This window comes from Euprymna scolopes, chromosome 11 (assembly GCF_053919585.1).
Source record: "Euprymna scolopes isolate OS-2025 chromosome 11, ASM5391958v1, whole genome shotgun sequence".
Classification (NCBI taxonomy): Eukaryota; Metazoa; Mollusca; class Cephalopoda; order Sepiida; family Sepiolidae; genus Euprymna; species Euprymna scolopes.
The window spans coordinates 3,163,407-3,183,715 of record NC_136492.1 but is presented as its reverse complement, the minus strand read 5'-3'; the positions used below and the strand labels follow the sequence as shown (position 1 = coordinate 3,183,715).

The window sequence follows — 20,309 nt, the reverse complement described above, 5'->3', positions numbered from 1 at the left end:
AAAAAAGCAAGGTGCTTCTATATTATGCAAACATAAAAATATTGAATTTCAAGTAAAGCAAATAGTACCTACGTAGTTGTCATGTCGCAAATAGTAAAATGTCCAAAAATTATGGAAAACGATAAGTTAGAAAATTAATTAATCATGAAAAAAATATTTATAAAATCTAGTTTCAAAATCTTCCGATTCGAATTGGAAAGTTAATAGGGGAGGTAATTAAGGTTTCAATTTCTCAGTAATCTAATATCAAAATTCAATCCCGCTCGTAATAATTATTATTATAATATTAAAATGTTGAAAAGTCAAACAAAAAACTATTATGGCAGACCAAAAGTCACAAAACTTTTACTGAAACGCATCTTATTTTTGAAGAAAAGTTTTATAATTGAAAAATTTAAGACTAAAATTAAAAAAAAAAAATTGGCATCATATCAGTAGCATACAGCATCTTTTCACTTGATTTTAAAATTAAAAAATTAAAAAAAAATCTTCATTTAATATTTTTCCAAACACAAATATTAGCGGCGGTCGGGTGGGGTCGGGGGTCTACTAAGGTCTATTGTCGTGCAGCTCAATAAAAACAAGATTTGAAACAAGATTTTTTATTTTTGTCTTCAACTTTCAAGAAAAAAGTATTTTTCCATAATTGTCGGAATTTCCGAGTTATAAATTTGGAAAGAATACTTTCAAGGTGTTGTTATAAACAGTCTCAGAAAATGTTGCTTCATCTTCTTTCCGGGCCGCTGCCATTACCTCCAACACTTGCCTGTTAACGAGAGATAAAAAGAGAATTTACGTTTTGATGGCATCTTTTACATTCTTTAATGATTTAAAATTTTAAAGAAAAAAAAATATTTTTGCTTTGGCAAATCCCAGTCTAAAAAAAAAAGAAATTTAAGATTCGAAAAGTTGGTGCTTGTCCAGAATCCTCCCTCCCCACACACACAAAAAAAAAAAACCCAAAGAAAATTCATATTATTTGTCAGGTTGTGTTCTCATCTTTTGAGCGTGATTTTCGCAACATATTGGTCGATGTAACCTCCGACCTTCTTTGAGTGTATTTCGTCAAACTCAGGAATTTGAACAGAATTTCAAATGGAACCTTTATATAAATTACAAGAGTAGCATGTTCTTGTTCTATCAGCCATGACTGGATAGAGGTCCTAAGTGATTCGCAATTGTATTTTTCGATCGCCCACACTGAATTGAACCTTCAACGTTCAGAAGAATATCACTTTTACACTTGATTTTTTTTCAAGTACTCTAACCGATGTGCCATGTGATGTTGTGAAAATGACACTCAAGACGAGAACAGTAGTCCGATGAATCCAAATAATATGAATAACCAATCCTCATCTCAAAAATTCAGAAACATCATTAAGAAAATATTTACTATTAGAGTATAAAGCTTTTTAGGAACCTCTCCCATGGAGGGGTGGGATTTTGCTGCTTGTAGGGTTAGTTGGAGATATGCACGTCAAGAAAGCACAAGTGCAACGAGTTCATCAGTGCACATTCCATTAAAGTGCTCGTCAAACAATCAAATAACATTATAATAATACAATATATAATACACATGTATATAATCAAATAACATTATAATAATACAATATATAATACACATGTATATAATCAAATAACATTATAAATAACACTATAAGATGGGGCAAATACCGTAACAAGAGGTCAGAAAAACATTGTATTTCAAATCGTACAGTTTTGATTTTGGTTTCGATTCTAGCTGATGGCACCCAAATAATTTTTTTTTTTATTACTTTTGAAATCACGATTCTATAATAATATTTTTTTGAAATCTGGACAAATGAAAATATCATATTTACACATATTTTATGACCGGGCGAAGCCGGACGCCCCTCCCCCGCTAGTCTAATATATAAAAAATGATAAAATAAACCAAAAAACTAATATTTTAATTAATATTTAAAAACATATTTTAATGATATTTTAACTAATACTTAAAAAATATTTTAATAGTATTTATTTTGAATCTGAATTTTACTTTGGTTACATTTGTAAAGTATATGAATAAAATTAGGTAGTTTTGTGATAAAGGAGAGTAACTTGAAAATTATGATGCAATTTCAGAAGAATGTATTTATTTTGATTTTATTTTTAATAATAAAAAATAGGAACTTGTACAATTTAATCCAGACATTAAAAAATGAAAATATCGAAAAAAGGTTATATTGTACGTATCCGTTCTGAAGATCTCAGGAAAAAAAATTTCACTTAATTTGATCGAGTAGTTTTTTGGGTTTTTTTTTACAGCAGTAAAACACGTTTTTTTTTACAGCGGTAAAACACGTTTTTATGACAACACATTGAAGGCCGACATCTTGTTTTTTTTCTTAATTTTTGTTTGGAGTTTAAAAACGCCATGGGGAGATAACTCTAGTTAAAGCGCCGACACTCCCTCCCCATCTTTAATACCAGCTTTTCTTCCTAAAAATCGAACCTTTTGCTCGGTATCATAGCAAATTGTTTTTCGTTGTAAAAAAAAAAAAAACTACTTGATGAAATTAAGTGAATTTTTTTTTTTTTTTTGGAGAACTTCATTCCATAACGGATACGTACAATTTAAAATTTTTCGATATTTTTATTTTTTTGTGTCTTGATTAAACTGTACAAGTACTAAAAAATATTTTAATAGCATTTTAATTAATATTTTAAAATATTTTTATAGTATTTTAATTAATATTTTAAAATATTTTTATAGTATTTTAATTAATATTTTAAAATATTTTTATAGCATTTTAATTAATATTTTAAAATATTTTAATAGCATTTTAATTAATATTTTAAAATATTTTTATAGCATTTTAATTAATATTTTAAAATATTTTTATAGTATTTTAATTAATATTTTAAAATATTTTTATAGTATTTTAATTAATATTTTAAAATATTTTTATAGTATTTTAATTAATATTTTAAAATATTTTTATAGTATTTTAATTAATATTTTAAAATATTTTTATAGTATTTTAATTAATATTTATAAAGAATTTAATAGTATTTCGATTTTATTTTTAATATTCTGACACAAATTTTTACTGAATATAAAGAATACGATTCTCACTGTAATGCAAACAACAAAAAAGAGATTTTAATATACGACGGACGTTCCAAAAGTAATGCCTCCTATTTTTATTCTGCCCGAATGGATCAGAGTGAATTGCAAATTGCGTTGTTATGATGACTGAATTTAAGCATTCACGACCTGAAAGTTTCATTTCTCTGCTGCAGATATTGATGGTGTGAGACCAATAGATGTGTAGTCTTAAAATCAGGATTAGATCTGATGACCTCAGAGGAAGATTAAGTCTCGACAGTATAGCGAGCAAGAAATTTTACTGATATGATCATATTGGAAGAATTGATGGAAGTTCTGGAGTTAGTAGATGTGGAACAGTTGAGGTAGAAAGTAAGGTTCACAGGTGACAGGCAAGATAAACATGAAAGGAAGTGATGATGATGATGATGATGATGGTGGTGGTCGTGATGGTGGTGGTGAAGATAAAACGAACTTGTGAGAAAGCGATATAAAGACCTGGCGAGAGATAGATTAATTTGTGAGTCAATTTCTTAAAGCGGTCCAACACATGTCAGCATGTAAAAAGGAAGTTAAATCAAATATGATGACATTGCTGATGATGACAGGTTTCGTACAGATTTTCAATGCCCATTTTCAAGAACTTTTCAAAAGTTTTCAAGGCCTTCTCCAGACAAAATTCAAGTTTTTAAAACAAAATTTGGGTTTGTTTTGCAATCCACGGCAATTCAAAAAAGTGGTAAAAAAAAACAAATACACAACCAATAAATGTTAGCATAGCCAATAAAATTTACTTTGCAATAATTTTTTGGTATTTTAAGTAGTTTTAAATGCTTTTTATTTCATCTCAAATATTAACTCTCTTTACGGCTTTTAAATTTTAAACTAAGATGGCTGCCGTCTTGTCCATTATTTTTTTTTTGCTCAGCTGGCCTAATTTTAAATTATCACAATTTTTTTGGAAGGGAGTGAAGGGGCAAGGATTCGCCATTAGAGAGTTCCGTCCACGCAAGGAAAGTATTTTTTTAAGAGTGATGGGGTAATTTTATTTATGGCAGCTGCCACTACTTCCCCCTCATGCCCTCACTGCACCAAAAAAATTAAATTATAAATGTGGACAAATATAGATCGAAATTTCAATCTTTATCACAAAACTACCCTTGTATCCAAAAACGATGCAATTTCAGAACAATGTGTTCCGATTTTATTTTCAATATTTATAAAATAATTTAATGGCATTTTTATTAATACTTAAAAAATAATTTAATAGTATGTATTTCGATTTTATTTTAAATATTTATAAAATATTTTAATGGTATTTTTATTAATACTTAAAAAATAATTTAATAGTATTTATTTCGATTTTATTTTCAATATTTATAAAATATTTTAATGGTATTTTTATTAATACTTAAAAAATAATTTAATAGTATGTATTTCGATTTTATTTTCAATATTTATAAAATATTTTAATGGTATCTTTATTAATACTTAAAAAATAATTTAATAATATGTATTTTGATTTTATTTTCAATATTTATAAAATATTTTAATGGTATTTTTATTAATACTTAAAAAATAATTTAATAGTATTTATTTCAATTTTATTTTACATAATTTATAAAATATTTTAATGGTATTTTAATTAATACTTAAAAAATAATTTAATAGTATTTATTTCGATTTTATTTTCAATATTTATAAAATATTTTAATGGTATTTTTATTAATACTTAAAAAATAATTTAATAGTATTTATTTCGATTTTATTTTCAATATTTATAAAATATTTTAATGGTATCTTTATTAATACTTAAAAAAATAATTTAATAGTATGTATTTCGATTTTATTTTCAATATTTATAAAATATTTTAATGGTATTTTTATTAATACTTAAAAAATAATTTAATGGTATTTATTTTGATTTTATTTTCAAAATTATAAAATAATTTAATAGTATTTTTATTAATACTTAAAAATAATTTAATAGTATTTATTTCGATTTTATTTTCAATATTTATAAAATATTTTAATGGTATTTTTATTAATACTTAAAAAATAATTTAATAGTATTTATTTCGATTTTATTTTCAATATTTATAAAATATTTTAATGGTATCTTTACTAATACTTAAAAAATAATTTAATAATATGTATTTTGATTTTATTTTCAATATTTATAAAATATTTTAATGGTATTTTTATTAATACTTAAAAAATAATTTAATAGTATGTATTTCGATTTTATTTTCAATATTTATAAAATATTTTAATGGTATTTTAATTAATACTTAAAAAATAATTTAATAGTATTTATTTCGATTTTATTTTCAAAATTATAAAATAATTTAATGGAATTTTTATTAATACTTAAAAAATAATTTAATGTTTTTTTGTTTTTTTTTTTACACAGTGATCACCACTTATCAAGGCCCGGAAGCCACTCAGGGATAAGGGTTATTGCAAGTATATTACGTTAGTGTGGAGATTTGATGAAGTGTTTACTTAAGGGGGCGGTTCATTAGGAATTTGTTAACATTGGACTTGAAGACATCCAGGTTGTAGTCCGGAGGGAAGCAGGCAGACGGAACAGAGTTCCACAGGCGTGCAGTTCTAAGAAAGAAGCTTTGTTCATGGAATCCGCGTTTTGATTTAGGCACAGATATAGAGTGGGGGAAATTTTTCACAGTGGATTCAGCTAGACGGGTGTTTTTCGTGAAAGATTGGCGAGGGGGGACCAGGGATTGGAGTTCAGACGAGCACCTGCTATGAAAATAACGATAAAACAAAGATAGGCTCGCAACGTCTCTTCTGTGGGAGAGGGGTTGTAGGGTAGAGAAAAGGGCATCCCCCACTAAACCACGAAGTCTATTTTGTACTCTGTCAAGGCATGATAGGCTGTTTTTGGCAGCTCCTGCCCAGATATGGCAACAGTATTCCATCCTTGGACGTACTTGGCTTTTATATAATGGTATTTATTTCGATTTTATTTTCAATATTTATAAAATAATTTTAATGGTATTTTTTATTAATACTTAAAAAATAATTTTATAGAATTTATTTCGATTTTATTTTCAATATTTATAAAATATTTTAATGGTATTTCTATTAATACTTAAAAAATAATTTAATGGTATTTATTTCGATTTTATTTTTACTATTTCAACACAAATTTTTACTGGAAAGAAAAAATACAATTTTGAAGCCCTTTTCAAGAAATTTTTAAGGCATTTTCCGTATTGTTTTCAAGGAAATAATAGAAATTAGGCCTTTTCAAGGTAAAAGTCAAAATTCAAGGACTTTTTAAATTTGTGCGAACCTTGGATGATGATGATGATGATGATGATGATGATGATGATAATGACGATGATGGCAGACATCTTGTTTTTTTTCTTAATTTTTGTTTGGAGTTTAAAAACGCCACGGGGAGATTACTCCATGCAAAGTGCCGACACTCCCTCCCCATCTTTAATACTAGCTTTTCTTCCTTAAAATCGAACTTTTTGCTCAGCATCATAACAAATTGTTTTTTCGCTGTAAAAAAAAAAAAAAAAAAACTACTTGATGAAATTAAGTGAATTTTTTTTTCGGAGAACTTCATTCCAGATGACAACAACGACAAAAGTTATGATCAAAAATAAATAAAAATAATGATTTTGTGAAACAATGGAAAATCAACTTGGATGGATGTTAGTTACTTATTTTTACCATAACTTGCTTGAGGTGATACCAAATCAGAATATGTAAGGTTTGCAAGTGTATCCTGTGTAGTTTCTGAGTTTTTACTGCATAAAAGATAAATTTAGCTTCTGAACTTACACAATATTTGCCGGTTCATTTCGACTCTTCACACAGAATCCTTTTTCCCATTTCTCTTTCTTCTTCGACTGAAACGTCGTCTTGATAAACTGGGCACCAGCATGAGTCGGTCGGATATCACACCACGGCGCATCTACAAAAAGTTTAAACAACCATCATTGATTAAATGATTGTACGTTACAGATTTGATCAAATTTATCTCTCAGAATTTTTAAGCATTAAATCGTTTAAACGATTGAAATCATCGTTCCGCTATCTTTTTTTTATGAATAAGTTCGAATTTATCTTTATATATATAAAAGTGACATTGTCTGTCTGTCTGTCTGTGTGAGGAACGGTCTTTACCAAACTACTTTGTCAATTTTTGGTCTACAGATGTGAAACTTGATATATAGGAGATTTGGACCTGTAGAACAAATTCGATTTGGTTTTAGCCGGTAAAAATAGCTGCTAAGGGGTCAAAATAAAAAAAAAAATTGGAACTTGGCAGACATTAATCGACTAAAAGTGTTAATTCTACACATGCACAAATATACATTTATCTTTTTAACAACATCATTTTTTTACAGTTTTTATACGCACATGGACGTAGCTCAGATGGTAACGAATAAAGCTGGAGAGCTAGATGTTTTGGTTTCAATTCTAGCTGATGGTACCCAAATCATACTTTTAAAACTTTTTTTAACTTTTGAAGTCACCACTATATATTAGGTACAATATAATAATCAATAAAAAAAATGGTTCTTTAATAATAAATACAAAATCTGTATAAATTAAAATATCTTATTTAAGTGCATTTTATGACCGAGCAATGCCAGGTGGTCTGCACTTAAGTCTGAGGTTTACGGAATGAGGAATTATTTTATGTCTAACGGGGGGGGGGGTACCTGGAATTTCCCAGGTGTTTGTAGGTGTGTTTTTGGGTAAATAAAAACAAAGATCATTGGTTGTTTTAAAGAAAAAAAAGGAAGCCTTGACGCGCAGTTGGAAAATAATAAAGTGGGAGGAAAAAAAAACGTGTGACTTGGCAGGTGCCTGTTTTTGATGAGTGAATGACGTCAACTTTGAGTGCGGGGCAGTGTTTTATTTACCACGAGTCTGTTCGCTTCTTTTTTTTTATACGAAAAAGCTTAATGCACATGTGGTGATCGAAAATTGTTGAATATTTATTTTTTCAAAGTCAGGCAAATTAAATAGACAGGCAACCCCGGTTGTTAACTCATAGATATTATCATTTAGGCACGATATAAAAAGTTTTAAGAAGTTGTGAGGCGACTGATCGCTTCTCGGAAAAAAGCCTTTCTTGGACACACACAAAAACGCACACACAAACATTTTCGCTTCTATATTTATAGATTATATTCCATGTAAAATTATTTTTAAAGTCAAATTATTTTATGTCAAATTATATTTCATGCCAAATTATTTTTAAGTCAAATTATTTTTATGTAAAATATAATTTATGTCAAATTATTTTTTATGTCAAATTATATATGATACCAAATTATATTTTATGTAAAACTATTTTTAAAGTCAAATTATTTTTAAGTCAAATTACATTTTATGTCAAATTATTTTTAATTTAATGTGAAATTATTTTTTTATGTTAAATTGTATCTATGTGAAGCCACTTTTTAAATGAAATTATATTTTATGCAAAATTATTTTTCAAGTCAAATTATTTTTATGTCAGATTATATGTTGCATAAAATTATTTTTTGGGTCAAATTATATTTTATGTAAAATCATTTTTAAAAATAAAGTTAAATGATTCTGTTACCCGTTTCAATCATTAAATGGCTGCTCGGTATTGAACACATCGCCTCAAGATTTTCTTTAGTTTTTAAAGAACTGAAAAAAAATGACAAGATTAAAAAAAATGTTTTCAATTTTTATGCATATTAATTAAATAAATTATTTAAAAATGTTTACAGCAATCGAATAATTAAATAAAAAGGGCGTTCAATAAATAATGCCCCTGATCTGCTTCCATCCTTTGATCTAGCTGAAATTTTGCATGTGCAATGATTTATATCTTTATTAGTCATGTGGCAAATTACAGCTCTGAACAAATTGTGGTTTACGATTTATGGATGTTTGAACATTGAAGCCTGTTGAGTGTTGCGCAGTGATCTGGTTTTTGTATTTGAAAGGTCACACACACCACGGGAGACTTTTGATGAAATGAAAAGAAATGTATGCTAATGATGCTGCATCATATGACCTTGTAAAACGCTGGAATCATGAATTCAAACATGGCACGAAATCTGCGAAAACAATTCCCAAACCTGGTCCCCCTCTTTTTGTGATAAGCCATCTGTCAGTTGAAGGCTGCCATTTTGGAAGATCAATGTGTGACTATTCACCAAATAGTCCAAGAGGTCACGATTAGTACATAGATTGCGGAAACTATTATTCATGATCAGTAGTTTCTGGGATGAATTCAAACATGGCAAGAAATATGTGAAAACAGCTCCCCCTTTCTGCCATTGGTGAGGCATTTGTCAGTAAAGTTGAGGCTGCCATTTTGGAAGATTCGTCAAATAGCCCAAGAGGTCATGATTAGTACATGTGTTTTTTTTTTTTTTGTCTCTGCTGTGGCGTCACATTCGTGCAGCCGCTTGGTCATTTACATATGTTAGCTGGATAATAACTCAATCACTCTGCGTAGGAACATGGAAAAAAAATAGTCCTTCAAAATGGCAATCACTTCTGATTGGCCAACCAACTGCAGATCATTTCATATTTTGCTACTATTTTATGATTATTCACACACAATCCTTTGTTTTATGCATATGAAGGGAGCATTCAATCGGGCTATGATGTAAGGTTTGGATTTGGTAATTTTGACATCCAAAATGAGGCTGTAACGTTACATATTAACATGTAAAAAAACAATGAAAAAAATGAACATTTTTACTTCTAAGGAAAGAAATTCAACTTCTGTTTCAGTTTTTAACAAAACATTTTTATTCCTCCTTCTCCGGCCATGTGTGACTTCTCATCTCTGCTGTGACATCACCTATGTGTCTTGAACACATGTTTTTTCCAAAACCTGTCTCGAACATCACTCTTTTTCTGAACACGTCTCAAATACCTTTGCTTCTCTGAATACGTCTTGAACATGCACTTCTTTGAACACCTTTCATACATCTTGAACAAGTGTGTCCTTTTGTCTCTGCTGTGTCGTCATATCGTGCAACTGGCTTAGTCATTTGCATATGTTAGCTGCTGCTGCTACCAGTGTCAGTGGCTCTGTTACACAGGAAGATGCAACAAAAGGTTACAGGACAATGTATTCAGTGATCCAGTCAAAACACCCCAACAGCTACCAAGTTCAGAAGTAGAGTTGAACTTCAAAACATTTGTTTTCGTAACCTCAGAGATCATAAATGAAAATGACATTTTCTAAAATTACAAGGGTGTGCAATAAGTAATGCCTCTGACCCACTTCCAATAGTCTGATCTAGCTGAAATTTTGCATGTGCAATGTTTTATATCTCAGCACTGTGATCTGATTTTTATATTTGAGAGGTCGCACGCCATAGGAAACTTTTGATACCCCCTTGTAAAATGCCAGAATCATGGATTCAAACATGGCAAAAAATCTGTGGAAAAAACTCTCAGACCCCTGCCTTTTTGTGATGATGAGGCATTTATTAGTTGAGGCTGCCATTTTGGAAGATCGATGAGTGACTATTCATCAAATAGTTCTCAAGGTCAAAATTAGTAAGGTCAAAGGTCAAAATTGGTGCCTGCCATAGGGATTCCCATGTTCCTGACATTTTTCCAAAAATAAGAATGCGTTGAGTGCTCAGGGATGAATTTAGAGATGTACCAAAAAGATGAGTTAAAGTTTTTTTTAAAAAGAAATATTGATTGCAAAGGATGAAACCTGGATCTTTCACTTTGATCCAGAAACCAAAGCTTAGTCAATGCAGTAGAAACACTTGGATTCACTACCTCTAAAGAAAGTAAGGTTGCAGTCTGGCAAGGTCATCTTCAAAGTCTTCTGGGACCAAGACGGAGTAGTGATAACCGATTTCCTGGCAAATGCTACTACAATTGCAATAGTTTTTTATGTTTCACTTTCGAGGAAAGTAAGAGAAGTTACCAAAATCAATATCCTCCTCCTGCAAGGCAACACTCTGGTCCACAATGCATATGTCACCAGATCAGAAGCACAGATGTATGGCTATATAATCGTCCGCCACTCCCCTTATTCTCCTAACCTTGCACCCTCTGACTTTCACCTTCCAAACCATGAAGTTGTTATTGAAAGAAAAGCATTTTCCAGATGATGCAGTCTTGATTTTTAAAGTCACATCATGATTGGAGGACCAACTTGGGCTCTGATGTGTTTACAGAAACAATCTCCAACGCTAAATTAACTGATAGGAGAAGTGCGTAACTCTGGATGGTTCCTATGTAGAGAAAGACTAATAACTGTGCCAAGTTTTGTTGCTCTAGTCTCATGAAAAATGGGTTAGGGGTATTACTTATTGAACATACTCATATCATGAAAACATTCTTTATATATAAACATATTCACATAACTATATATATATATATATATATAGACTTATATGTAATTATACTGAGTTCGTGAAATTCAGTAAATTTTCATATACCAATATACACAACAAAGGTAGATGTTTCTCGCATGTCTTTCTATCTAGAGATTTCCCCTTCCTTCCTTCTCTTCAAAAAATGCTCCATTGCCAAAAGTGTGCTTATTCATAAAGTCTGAAGAAATGCTGGTTTTGAAAATTTTCAAACGACATAATGCTTGAAATTGTCGAACTAGACATGGAAACAATTGTAACGTAAATTGAAATACACTTTTTGTTGCCACCAACACCTTGTTTTGAAGTCTTCTTTTTGCTTAAACAGTATATATATATATATATATATATATATATATATATATATATATATATATATATACCCCGATGAAGACTGAAGGATCGTTCGAAAATTATGTACTTATAAAAAAAGTTTTTTAATTTTTTTTTCATAATATCATTTTGTATTCCTGCACGTCACCAATTGAAAACGAATAAAGAAAAGTTATAAGCTTTTATACTTTTCGTATTCCTTTTTATACATTTCCATTCATATATATATATATATATATATATATATATATATATATATATATATATATACATATATATATATATATATATATATATATACATATATATATATATATATATATAGAGAGAGAGAGATAAGTGACCTTGTGTGTCTGTCTGTGTATAGAACGGTCTCTACCAAACTAGTTGGTCAATTTTTGGCCTAAAGACTTGAAACTTGATATAAAGGCGATTTGGAGCTGTGGAATAAATTTGACTAATTTGTTAGCCAGTAAAAATAGCTGCTAAGTTGTCAAAATTGAAAAAAGATTGGAACTTGGCAGGCATAAATCAACTAAATGCTTTACTTCTACGTATGCGCAAATATACATTTATACGTTTAACAACATTATTTTTTAAAGTTTTTATATGCGTATAGACATAGCTCAGATGGTAACAAATAATGCTGGAAAGCTATATGTTTTAGTTTCAATACTACCTGATGGTACTCAAGTCAATTTTTTTTTAACTTTTTAAATCACGACTATATATTGGGTACAATATAATAATATAATATTTCAATTAAAAATCTACAAAATTATATTTTTTTAATATGTATCCGCAAGACTTTTTTGTATGTTTTTCATGGGAAAAAGTTATAGCCCATTGACATGTTTTATACCAAACGATGGCTGAATATGGTTACATTTTATGCTCAGTTTTGCATTAAATACTAATCCTTATCAAACCGTGACTGTACATCAAACAGATACCATAACACTTGCTTCACTGCACCTTATGATAACAAAAGTTCATACAAAATTGAAAATTGAAACGGACAGACTAAGAAAAATATAATAAATATTTCTGAAAAAGATTTATAATTACCATCCGTTGATTCCAATATAAAATCCTTCGTTCATCAAATCTGCAGCTTCTTCGCTGGTTCCAGTAAAAGAATGAATCTTTCAGAAAGAAAAAAAAAAAGAAGAAAAGAATAAATATCAACACAACATTCCTAGGTATTTTTTACAAAAAAGTGTGTGAGCACACTTCTCAACCTATGTACTCAACAAATTTTTTATCTACAGACTTGAAATTTGGAATATAGGATATTCAGACATGTGGAAAACGTTGTAATCCATTTTCATCCCCCCCCAAAAAAAAAGGGCTGCTGAGGGGGTCAAAATTGAAAAATTAGTACGTTGGAGTCATTTTTATGTTTGTTAACTGTTTTACGAATACAAATGCGTGAATCATTCACATAACAGATTACTTATGTTAAGAGTAAGTAATTTGAAAACACTTTTTAATGATTGTGTTAAGCTGAACTAATGGTTATTGTACCTGGCTTACTGTCTTTAGGTTTCGGTTTCGATCTCAGCTTGATTATTTTTTTTTGTTTTATTTACTAATTCATTTTTATGGTTTTCTTATGAGATGATTCATTTCACTATTTCGCTGAATTCTATTTATGCATAGTTTCTACATTCTGCATAATTGCATAGAATTTAAGATGAAAACAATCTAGCACACAGATATATATTTTCATACATCAATCTATATATAAAAAAGCAACTTTGTTAGCATGTGTGCAAAAAATTTCTACCAAACTCCTCTCTGAATATTTGATCTACAGACTTGAAATTTGAGATATTTGAACTTGTAGCACACTTTTGATTTGGCTTTTAACTGGCAAAAATTGCTGCTAAGGAGTTAAAATTGAAAGCAAAACAGGATAAGTCAAATAACTGTTTCAATTTTTTTTTTTTTTTTTTTTTTTACACAGTGATCACCACTTATCAAGGCCCGGAAGCCACTCAGGGATAAGGGTTATTGCAAGTACATTACGTTAGTGTGGAGATTTGATGAAGTGTTTACTTAAGGGGGCGGTTCATTAGGAATTTGTTAACGTTGGACTTGAACACATCCAAGTTATAATCCGGTGGGAAGCAGGCAGACGGAACAGAGTTCCACAGGCGTGCAGTTCTAAGAAAGAAGCTTTGTTCATGGAATCCGCGTTTTGATTTAGGCACAGATATAGAGTGGGGGAAATTTTTCACAATGGATTCGGCTAGACGAGTGTTTTTCATGAAAGATTGGCGAGGGGGGACCAGAGATTGGAGTTCAGACGAGCACCTGCCATGGAAATAACGATAAAACAAGGAAAGGCTCGCAACGTCTCTTCTGTGGGAGAGAGGTTGCAAGGTTTGTATATATAAATGTGTTTAATATATGTAAAAACAAAAAAAGTCTGCCCATTTAAGTTGTAACAAATTACCACGTGACTAGGAAAAAAAAATATATATATATATATATATATAAGTAAATTAAAAAACAATCTCTACATTTATTTCTACAATATGCCTGAAGATGATAGAAGTACTTCTGTCGAAAGCGCTCGCGATTATGGATCCAACATATACAATTTCGAGAAAAACACAAAAAGGACTATTCAGAGATTGGAGAAGATAAAAAAGAAAATTGTAAAACAGAATAATTCCGTGCTATTCAATAATATATATATATATATATATATTGATTTCAAAAATATGAAAAACATTAATTTCAAATTTTAACTTATATTTGTTTATTAGTTGTTTGTGATCGCGATTTTAATATATTTTCATGTTTACAACCATTTTTTTGTTTTTGTTTAATCAAAAATTGTTGCATTTTTTGTTAATTTATTTTTTTATTTTCTTCTTCATGAAACATCCTAAAACTCTTTACACCTGTAATTATGTATTATATATCTTTCCAGTAAACACGATTAATAATTAAATGTCTGTAGCCATTTAATTTTTCCATATAAAGTATTTGGTCCTTTTTAAAAAAGGGCTTCCAAAGCCCCTCAGCCTCACTCACCCATTTTAGGAAACCCTGATTTACACCTTGTTTCACTTGACACTATAGGATCTTCAGTGGCTGTAAATATGAACATACTTGATGCATTTGCGTTTCTTATTAATTCTCTTTGGATATGTGATAGATCTTGGTTTGTTAAATTCCTGAATTCAACCTGAAACTTTTTTCCATTAGCTGACTGCTCAGATGATCCCTATTCAAATTATTTGGAAATTTGAAGCAAAGACTTTCTTTTGTTAATTCCTTTGATTATAGAGTTCTTTCACTTGATATTATAGGAGCTCCAGTGGCCTTAAACATGAACGTACTTGATGTATTTGCGTTTAATTATTAATTCTCATCAAATATAACAAAATTTGCTCGTAAATGAAAGCATACATTTTTTTTTTTTTTTGTAAATAAAATCCTTTATTAATCAAAAACTTGCAATGGCAAAGTTATAAATGTATTGAATTGTTTTGGTGAAATAACAAAGAATCAAAAGTTCATTTGTCCATTGTTCAAAAAAAAATGTTTTTAAAATAGTTATGAAAACAAAAATCCAAGAGTTGAAAATATCATTTTTATCTAACAAGTCAGAGATGCAAAACTTTGGTTCATAATTTAAGAAAAAATAGACACATGTACACACATGCAAACACATGCATACATACACACATGCAAACACATATACACATAATACAAACCAAAAAATCATAAACACACAAAATTAAACACACACACACACACATGCAAACATAAAACATATACACAAAAATAAAAAAGCAAACACACAAACACAAACACACACAAAAATAAAAACACACACATACGCAAACACATATACACACAAAAACAAAAAACACCCGTGCAAACACACATATGCATAAAAGCTAAAAACATACACACACACAAAAACAAAAAAATATGTATACTTCAACAAAAAAAATCAGTGTCAATGCAAAATGTCTCATTCTGGGGTGCCTCAACTACAATTGATCCTCAGCCTCTTACCACTCCTCCTTTCACGCGATGTTTATTTCGTTTAAAAATCTGCAAAAAGTCTTCAGCTGCATTTCGCAAGTGCAAAAACATCGGCAGTTGCGTCTTTTCGGCAAGATCAAACTGTTTTTCAAAATATCTAAAATTAAAAAAAAAAATACGTCACCTTTTATAGAAAAAAAAATTTATAGAAAAAAAAATTTATAGAAAAAAAAATGTATAGAAAAAAAAATTTATAGAAAAAAAAATTTATAGAAAAAAAATTTTTGCAGCAAAAAATTAGAATAATTTTGTTAATGTAAACAAACTTTTGTAAAATATTCATAAAATTTGATAAATAAAATTCTGTGTTAACATTCTGTCATGCAATATATATATATATATATATATATATATATATATATATTACCTAATACAATATTGCTAAAAGTTCAGGCTTAGAAGATAACTTTCTTTTTTTTAAAATGTTCCGGTCTAATTTATTACAAAGGTTTTCAATTGGGTTCATATCCGGAGGGCTAATTTGGCTATAGAAATTTATTAATCCTATTTTGGCTCAATCAATGTTGTGTAGTGACAAAGGATCTCCGTCTTGCATAAATATGGAGTTAACTTTGTTTATTTTGCCACTTAAGAATATTGGTAGGAGTCCTTCATGTAATATCGAAAGATATTTAGCAGAATTGATGTTTCCTTTACACTCCACCAGGTCTGAGCAATCATTACTCCAAATTGCATCCCATATCATAAACGAGAAACCCCCCTGTTTCAGCATTGGCTGCAATCTTTTTACGTTAAACTCTTGCAGAGGGAGCCTCCATATTCGCACCCTTTCACGGTCGTGAAATAATGCAAATCATGACGCAGAGAAAATGACATTGGTCCAAAAGTTCATAGATCAAAGCTTTTTTATTAGAACTGCACGCCTGTGGAATTGTCTTCCGTTTTCCTGCTTTCCGGCTGACTACAATATGGTTGTCTTCAAGTCTAACGTAAATAAGTTCTTGATGAGCCGTTCCATATAAGTTATCAAATTTAACAAATTTTCATTACTAATGATTATTATATTGTCCAATTTCTACTGTACACTCTTTAACCCTTATCCTTGAGTTGCCTCTTTGACCTTGATAATGAGTTGATACCTATAAAAAAAAAAAAAGAAAAAGTCCAATGTGAACAAGTTCTAATTGAATCGTCCCCCTAAGTAATCCAAGTTTCAAAATTCCCACTGTTTACAATGCTAAAATCACAATGACTAATGTATACCTATTAACCCTTATCCTTGAGTGGCCTCTGGGCCTTGATAAGTGGTGACACCCTTGTAAAAAAAAAAATAGATCTCTCTGCTTGATAATGACAGAACGAAGAAGAGATACCTGACAGCTGCTCTGGGACTGACACGAGCTTGTATTGCAACGTCAGAGGCTTTACACAGAGGATCCTTTTCAACATTTCTTTTCATAAGATGCAAGGTTCTTTCAGAGGGCTCGGGGCAACTTGGATGGGGGTCTTTGTCCTTGCTTGTGAATTGTACGATCACTCTATTAACAGTAGAACGGGTGTTGAAAGATTTCCTGCTATTTTGCGTTGACTAAGATGACCTTCATGTTGACCCATGATTCATCCTCGCAGAAATTCTGGTAAGTCTGATACTCCTTCGGGTTGTGGCAGAAATTGTTTCAATGTTGTTAGATGCAATTTTAATGAAATTTTTCATCACTAGTCTTATCTTATAAATAAGGATATATTAATCTTAGGAAAAATATTTATCTTAGTGCCTATTCTTTTCTGTCATGTCCGTGTATATATATATATATATATATATATATATATTACAGATAGTATATGCACATACAAAGGTTCTTTGAAAAATTAAGCCTCCTATTTTTTTTTTACTTAAAAGTTTGAAGAGCTGCAATGATGGAAGTAGTACCACTAAAATGATGACCTTTTGAATGACGCCTGTGCATGAGTGACCAAAATGTATTTTGTCATACAGGAGTAGCTCCAAAAATAAATCCTTCTATTTAAAAAAAAATAAGAAGAAAAACAAGAAAAAACTTACTTCATTTGAATTTCCTTTGGACAAAATTGCAATCGATCATAATCTAAAAAAAAAAAATAAATAAATGATAAAAACAAAAATAAAAACAATAAAAGTAAAAAATAAAAATAGAAAAATAAAAATAAAAAATAATAAAATTTAAAAAAAAAAAATAAAACAATAAAAATAAAGAATAAAAATAAAATATAAAACAATAAAAATAAAGAATAAAATAAAAACAAAAATAAAAACAAAAATAAAAACAATAAAAGTAAAAAATAAAAATAGAAAAATAAAAATAAAAAAATAAAATTTAAAAAAATAAAAATAAAAATAAAACAATAAAAAACGAAATAAAAATAAAATATAAAACAATAAAAATAAAGAATAAAATAAAAATAAAAAATAAAAACAAAAAACACACAAACAAAATATTATAACAATAACAAATCTGAATTACCTTGTTATTATTTTTATATTCTTCAGATGCATCATTTCAAAGCTCCCAAACGTCACACAAGAATTGTCCACATGAACCAGAGGTGCAATGGTTAAAGGTGCTGCTTATCAATCAGTTCTAAGTGTAAAAATGTTACGGCGTCCATGACATGAATAGCACAATTAGTGTGGGATGTTGTTGAATGCGATGGGGGTCAAAAGTTTAAGACTCATCAAACCAACGACAGGAAGTATACGTGCTTAGACAGTTAAAGTTCAGTTTGAGTGTTCGACAGTCGTCAGTTATTCTAAAAAGATGGAAGACTTCTCATGGGAGCGACGAGAGAGATAGTGACACATGGCAGGTAAACTGATAGAAAATTTTCACCCTCCTTCTAAGGAGGACGCAGAAACAGGGATGCGACATTCGACCATGAAACTGAATAAAGTTCCAATTGTCCAGAGAAATGAAACTTGCGCTGGTTTTATGCATGAGAGAGCTTTTGTTCCATGTGTGCTGACATCAGGAAATTTGAGAACATTCCAAGAGATGTGAAGATATAAAAGGTACCCCTCAAAAGGGCTGATGTACCGTAAAATAAACTTTGACATAATATAAGCAGACATCCTTTCCCCCCACTCCTTCCTGGGAATCCTATTATTCAACAGTATAATCGACTGCACCTCGTACTCAACTAGGTTCTAGCTTCACGTATGCATATACTAACCCAACGACTTATTCCTTTGTCTCTCCATATCATCACCACGAAAAGACTTACCACAAGGATTTGGAAAAAGAAATGAGAACAAAAAAAAAATAAATAGAATTGTCACACTTACCGAGGCCACACTCGCCAACAGCCACAACTTTGTCTTTATTTTCCATGATCAAAGAAAGAAGGTCATTTAAGTACGTATCAGGATCTCCGCTTTCTTCAAATTCCAGACATCTTGTTGGATGACAACCCACCGTACTGAACAAACGTTCTGATCAATTAAAACAAGTTGTATAAGAATTAGGTGTTATGCAATATTAATTTTCGTATTTCTGAGTTAACATTTTGTCATACAATATTAATTTTCGTATTTCTGAGTTAATATTTTGTCATACAATATTAATTTTCGTATTTCTGAGTTAACATTTTGTCATACAATATTAATTTTCGTATTTCTGAGTTAACATTTTGTCATGCAATATTAATTTTCGTATTTTTGAGTTAACATTTTGTCATGCAATATTAATTTTCGTATTTTTGAGTTAACATTTTGTCATACAATATTAATTTTCGTATTTTTGAGTTAACATTTTGTCATACAATATTAATTTTCGTATTTTTGAGTTAACATTTTGTCATGCAATATTAATTTTCGTATTTCTGAGTTAACATTTTGTCATGCAATATTAATTTTCGTATTTCTGAGTTAGCATTTTGTCATGCAATATTAAAAACACATTCAAATATAAAATATGTATCAGTTCTGATAAAACAGTCAAATACAGATTATTTCGAAAATCAACCAAATTTTAAATTGTTTAAACATAAGAGTCGATACCTAAAATATAAATCTCCTTTGTCTGTTTAAATGTATGTATGTATGTTTGTATGTCTAAAACTTTCAACAGAGGCGATGGATTTTCACAAAATCACCCTCAACCAGGCACTTTTCTACAAGGTAGGGTCGCTTTTTTTGCCAATATTTCTGAAAGTCATCCCCTCTTTTCGATTGACTAGCCTTAATTTAGACCTTCGCCACTTCCGATTTGGCAATGGACACGACAGCAAAGACGTCACACTTTTTTTCATGTTCTTTTCCTCCTTCATTGTACGGGTTCGAACCTGTGTAATGTTATGTCCCTTTAGGCTGTGATCATAGCGTAGTATCTGTTAACTGTGGCAAGCAGGGTCAATGGTCAAAACATTATTATTATTGTTATTGTATTCTTATTAATTGATTTGAGTGATGGATAGTCGCTGGATCAGTTATTATGATTAGAAGAATAAACAAT

General features: G+C 29.7%; 1 protein-coding gene across 2 annotated transcripts in view; it reads right to left on the bottom strand.

The window, feature by feature from the left end:
• Positions 1-586: 586 nt before the first annotated feature.
• The window catches only part of LOC145287733 (deoxyribonuclease TATDN1-like), a 53,309-nt gene continuing 33,586 nt past the window's right edge, over positions 587-20,309 (bottom strand). For both annotated transcript variants that reach the window (XM_080135495.1, XM_080135496.1), the window contains exons 6-12: positions 19,142-19,288; positions 17,885-17,927; positions 15,832-15,958; positions 12,859-12,935; positions 8,673-8,743; positions 6,893-7,025; positions 587-766 (exon numbers count right to left, since the gene is read on the bottom strand). In XM_080135495.1, coding sequence (XP_079991621.1) covers positions 664-766; positions 6,893-7,025; positions 8,673-8,743; positions 12,859-12,935; positions 15,832-15,958; positions 17,885-17,927; positions 19,142-19,288 — 701 coding nt within the window. In that variant the 3' untranslated portion in view covers positions 587-663. The remainder of the gene's footprint in view (positions 767-6,892; positions 7,026-8,672; positions 8,744-12,858; positions 12,936-15,831; positions 15,959-17,884; positions 17,928-19,141; positions 19,289-20,309) is intronic.